Source organism: Molothrus aeneus, chromosome 3, assembly GCF_037042795.1.
Source record: "Molothrus aeneus isolate 106 chromosome 3, BPBGC_Maene_1.0, whole genome shotgun sequence".
NCBI classification, from domain to species: domain Eukaryota; kingdom Metazoa; phylum Chordata; class Aves; order Passeriformes; family Icteridae; genus Molothrus; species Molothrus aeneus.
The window spans coordinates 34185524-34191523 of record NC_089648.1 but is presented as its reverse complement, the minus strand read 5'-3'; the positions used below and the strand labels follow the sequence as shown (position 1 = coordinate 34191523).

General features: G+C 41.3%; 1 protein-coding gene across 1 annotated transcript in view; it reads left to right on the top strand.

Moving 5' to 3' along the window:
- EIF2AK2 (eukaryotic translation initiation factor 2 alpha kinase 2) overlaps nt 1-6000 on the top strand; it is a 23606-nt gene continuing 17606 nt past the window's right edge. Inside the window, exons 1-4 of the mRNA XM_066546645.1 lie at nt 1-101; nt 634-760; nt 4207-4321; nt 5446-5624. Coding sequence (XP_066402742.1) covers nt 657-760; nt 4207-4321; nt 5446-5624 — 398 coding nt within the window. The 5' untranslated portion in view covers nt 1-101; nt 634-656. The remainder of the gene's footprint in view (nt 102-633; nt 761-4206; nt 4322-5445; nt 5625-6000) is intronic.

Below are 6000 nucleotides of genomic sequence, written 5' to 3'. Positions count from 1 at the left end.
AAACGAAACTGGGCGGGGTCTGCGCAGCGCTCCGGGCCGAGCCGGGTTGGGCTGGCTGCTGGAGCGTCCGCGGGTCCCGGAGCGTCGGCAGCAGCTCGGAGGTACCGGCGGGGCGGGGGCGCGGGAGGAAGGGCAGGGTTCCCTGCGAGATGGGGTGCCGCAGCCTGGCTGCAGAGACCTGGCCCGCCGCGCTCGGTGACGGCAGCCTGGGGTCATCTTTGGTCCGTGCGGCTGCGCCTGGCGTCACCGCTGCTCGAAGGGATATGTTAAGTGCTTTCGGAGTCTCTTCTGCAGGAACCGATTCTAATTCTGGAGAAACTTACTGATTATTTTCCTCCCACAGAAATCAGTAAGCGATTAATTATTTTTCTGTCAAGAAACCTGCTAAGAAATCTTCTCTAATCACTGAATTCTCCACTCTGCTTTCTTCTAAACCCCTTATTCCAAGCAATGACTTCCAAAACATTTGCAGACCAATCATTTGAATTAGAACTTCGAATTAGTTTCCCATGAACTTTGTTACTGGCACCAATTTTCTATTTTATATCTTAGCAGTGGCCTATCTACCAGGATTAGGGCTGCCTTTATTCCATGTTTAGAGCAAGAGACACATCTTTGAATGTTACTTTGCAGCATCTCTTGAAGATTGTGTCAAAATGGACCGTGAGTATATGACGAAGATCAACCGTTACAGTCAAATACATAAATGTACAGTGGTTTATGACACCATCGATAAAACGGGCCCAGATCATGATCCTGAGTAAGTTTACTCTGCGTGTCAATAACGAGCAGGGCTTTTCCTCCAATGAACAAACTGTGTAAAGCTTGCAGTCACAAATATTAATTTGCTGAAAGTGTATGTGTAGTGGGAAAGCTGGTTGAAACAATGAATTGAATGGTAGGTGCATGGGGAAGACATCATGTGATACAGTTTAAGGAGAAAACTTATTTCAAGGGTGATGGCTCTTTTTCAGAAAGTACCAGCAATGCACCTGTTACTTACTAGTAACTGTATTTTATATTATGCATCTCCTCTCAGAAGGTGGATTGGGTTACAGCAAGAATTTCAGTTTTTGATTTCAAAGCTACAAAACAAAGTGTTTACAAAGCATTGTTGATTTCTAGTCAAAAAGGTTGGGTGTATTAACTGATTTCATACTAACATACTTAATGTGTAGTATATTTTTTAACATCTCTTACAAGAAGAGGGTCTTTTGCTTAAGAAGTTTTGCTTTCACTTTTAGAGACAATTACAGGTGCTGGAATATATTTTATTTTTTAACACTGATACAGTGTATTTTTTCCCTTGCTAAAGGTTGTAGATACTCAAGATCTGTAATATTTCCTTGCATGATTTTTAAATTTTTTTTGCTAGTTTGTATGAAGACAAGGCTCTTGCTAATAATTAATACATTTCTCTTGATGTGTTGCATGTTGTCAGATAGCACTGTCTATGCAGATTTAGTCTTAAATCTGTCTAGCATCTCAGAATAAATTAATAGATTTTATTTGCATCTCAAATATTAATAGTTATCTTATTTTTTTACCCATGTGGCTCATGTATTCAAAAAAGTAACCCTTATTGCGGTAAAGACCACAGCTGTGGTCACACAGCAACGTCTTCATTCTTCAAAAGTGATGGCATGGGACTGACAGAACTTACATACATTCCAAATTGTTTATTCCATTTGTTGTGGTTTTTCATTGTTTTTTCTGTGTGTTCTGCTACATTCACAAATGAAATTCAGCCCATTTTGTGACAGTGGTATCTAGGAAAATCCTGGGTAACTTGGCCTATTCCAAGGATACAGTGTAAAATGTCTGGCTGTATTGATGTGTAAACCTTCAGTCCCTTATGCTTCTCTTTCCTGGTGTTCTGAATGCATTGACTGCTGCTGGTTGTGAGCTAGCTCCCTAACTCTGCTGTGGTGTCCCATCTCATCAGTCACCTTGCAGCTGCCTGAGGCATGATGCAGAGATGCCTCCCATCCTGTCATGGTTCTGGGTGCTGAGGCTGCTTCCAGTACTGGGTCTGACAGGGCCAGTGCTGAATACAATGTAGGAACATTAAAGGAGACCAGGGTGGCTCAGTCCTGAGCTTTCATGGTCTGGGAACACAGAGAGTGGACAATTAGGCCAGTCTTGCCTAAACCTGTCCAGTCTGGGAATTGCTTATTGCCTTGGGGTTCATGGTGAGTGACTCCGCACTTACGACCAAGTCATGTATCACTTCTGCCGGTAGTCCTCAGCTTGGTCCTGGAGACTCACTGCAGATTTCCTCAGGATGCTTAAATAAATGGTGTATTTTGATGCAGTGTCATAGCTGAATGTGTGTAGTATTCAGCACTTAGGTATGGGTTGGCTGATAAACTCCTTCCCAAGAAGAACCTTTCTTACATGTTTTGTTTTTTCTTTGTTGTTTCCTATGTGTAGAGTATACGGCACACTATGGGGGTGCCTTCTCCTACTGTTTGCCCCCTTAAGATTTCTTGTTAAGCCTTGCTTACACAATGAGAGCAAGCACTTTATTCTGCATCTTCATTGTTTTCCACCCAAACACTTCATTAAAGGGAAGTGGAGAATGAGGTTGGAATAATGAAAAAAGTGAGTTCCTAAAGTCACTACACTATTTGAGACCAGTTTTCCCACACAGGAGCTCATGGTGCTGTACCTTGACTGTGTGAATCCGTCTTGTTGGCTGTGAGAATTTACACACTCTGCTGCAATCTGAAGCACAGAGGTACTCTGAGACTATAATGGTCACTTTAACTTGGTGCAAGTGTGTGCTGCTGCCACAGGCAGAAATCCAGTTGTTGTTTTCTCCGCTGTTGCAAAGGCAGTATCAGAAACATTAGGGGATTTGCAGCTGCAGGACAAGTCAGATCTGTAAGGACTGATTTGTCTGAAATGCAACCATTCATTATTAGGGCACAGTGGTGGGTTGACCCCGGGAGGCAGTGAAACCCCCAGCTACCTACTCACTTCCCCCCAGTGACAGGGAGAGAATCAGAGAGGTGAAAGGGAGAAAAAACTTGTGGATTGAGATAAAGACAGTTTAATATACAAAGCATAGCTGGATGTGCAACCAAAGCAAAATAAGGAAGTTGCTTACTCCTTCCCATCAGCTGGCAGATGTTCCCAAGAAAGTGGGGCTTCGTCATGTCCAGTGTGTACTTGGGAAGGTAAACACCATAGCCATGGGTATCCCCTCTTCCTTCTTCATCTCCCAGCTTCTATTGCTGAGTGAGATGCCATATGGCATGGAATATCCCTCTGGACACCTGCCCTCCTTGTGTCTCTTCCCAGCTTCACACCTACCCCTCCTCTGCTTCCTGGGAGGCCAGAGTGGGAAAAAGAAAGCAACGGTGCTGTGCAAGCACTACTCAGCAGTAGGTAAAACATTAACTCTGTGTTAGTTCCAAAGCCACAACACATCACTATTCTGGCTGCCCTGAAGAAAGTTAACCCCATCCCAGCCAGATCCAGTCCTGTCAGTCCTGAGCTGCAACAGATTCCCATTCTGACTCATGGAGTTGCCATATGGGAAGCAGGACATGCACAGTTGTGGAATGGAGGAACAGAGAGGGAAGGGATCAGCAGTTGAGCACAGAAAGGCAGGAATGAGGCATGTGTTTGTTTGTTGGTAATTTTTTGTTTTGTTTTGGTGTTTTTTTTTTTTTATGACTGCCTTTAAATTCATGTCTCACAAGCACCAGACGTGGTTTTTGCTCTTATTAAGCAACATACATCACAGGGTACTAAAGGTGAGTGTAATGTCACATCAGGTTTCATGAAACCAAAATTAGCTAATCTTTCCTCTCTGTGGTGTCACACTGCTGAGATGTGTCCTGGTGTTAGGGCTTCACAATCTTGCTTGTAACAATGCTGACCTCATCCATTCTTACGCTTTTAAAAATGAAATTATTTTGATTTAAAAAAGAAGTTAAGCAGCTAAAAGTACTGTTTGAACTAATAAAGTGCATGTATTTGTGACTAGAGAGGAAAATTTAAAAAGTATTTATACTAAAGAATTATGATAATCATAAGGTTTGATATAAGAAAAGCACATTAATGCTTCAGTACTTCCCGTAGTTATCCTATAGCGCTCTGTTGATAATAAACCCCAAAGTTTAATCTGATAAGGTTATTAAAGTATACACGTGGGAAAAATGTAGCAATGTTTTTGACAAGTTTCCTTCATTGCAGGTTCACAGTTGTTGTCAAAATAAATGGTGAGGAATATGGTAGAGGCACTGGTAAAAGTATAAAAGAAGCGAAAGCGGTAGCAGCAAAAGAAACATGGAAAATGATTGAGGAACAGGTGAGTAAACAGTAGGATTAAGTATTGGGGGTTACTAAGCAGTGTACATCACATGTAATGTAGTAAATGTTGCATATCTGAAAATAGATTTTTGATAACATGTTGATTAATTTAAAACAGTTTCTAATTATTGAAGTTGTCTTTGTTTCTGTTGTATTCATCACTTTTCAACTTTTTATCACTGAATTGTTTTCCTTATTTTTTTTTTCCAATAGGGTTGATATCTAATACTGTGTTTCATCCTCTGCTGTTATAGGAGGATAAGGAAATGTATTTGCTTTTGTTAAGCTGCCTTGGTGTATCCAAAGTGGGCAGTTGTCCTTTTATATCTTGACAATTGTTATATGATTCAATATCTACAAAACATTTGCAGGGCATTACTCAGTGTGTCTGTTGCCACTCTGCTAATGAAATTGCTTACTTTCACTTGTACTAATTAATCTTTTTTTCCTTTTCATTATATTCTTTACAGTATAGCTAGTTGTATACTCTCTCCTTCCTAGATTAAGTCTAGGTTTGAATTTTGCTCCTTAGTTTTCTGCCAAGTGTTCTGCCCTTCTTTATTTGCCATTCTTTATTTTTCTTTCCAACTCTGAATGCTTCTTAGCACCTTTTGAGTGAAATCTTTCCTTACCTATTTCTATATGGCTTTTATTGAGTCATTGTCATTACTTTAACACAATTGCTGCATGTCTGCTGCTACATTACTGATGTTGACTAATCATGAGACAGCTGAAGAGTCCTGCTTTCCCCTCTTGTACATGCACAGGAGCATTTGCAGCCCTTGCTAAATGGGAGCATCAGCAGCATCCTGCTGCCATCCCTTCTTCACAGCTTGTTCCCTGTATTTTCCTAAAAGGGGTGGGATGAGGCATGGTGAGAGGTTGTTAAAGGCAAAAGTGTAGTACTTGGAAAGCCACTTTTACGTTTATTCAGAATGTAATAATTATGCTTGGGATGTCTGTCCTTTGCTACAAAGGACTCAGTTAATGGAAACTTGGGGTTTCTTAAGAGTGTTTTGAAATGTGGACACACCTTGCAGCTATATTAGTTCTTGTGCACTGTTTATCTTAATGTATTTTTAAACTTAAGTTTTCAAGTTACCTGTTTTCTTTGTTTTATAGTCTAGGAGTCCCTCAAATATGGCAGATGCAGATTTAACAACAGCTCAAACAACCTCAGCAACCTCATCACCTGCACCAGACAAGGATTATGTCAGCCTATTAAATATTTATTCCCAAAGGACGGGTTACACAGTTGATTATATTCACAAAAATCGTACTGGAGATCCCCATGTTCCCACGTAAGATATAATTTACCTTCCTGCTTCCTTCTAATACTTTTTGTGTTTACTAATGCTACCATTAATTATCCTTGGTCATGTTTGCTGAATCTTTAGAAGGAGTCATACCATCTGCCTGAGAGCATTATCCAAAAGCTTCTTGAGCTCTGCCAGGCTGGTGCTGTGACCACTTCCCTGGGGAGCTGTTCTGTGCTCAGGCACCCTCTGGGTGAAGAATCTTTTCCTGATATCTGACCTAAACTTATCCTGATTCAGCTTCATGCTCTCTCTTTGAGTCCTGTCACTGGTTACCAGAGAGAAGAGATCAGTGCCTGCCCCTCCTGTTCCCCTCACAAGGAAGCTGTGACTGCAGTGAGGTTTCCCCTCAGACTCCTCC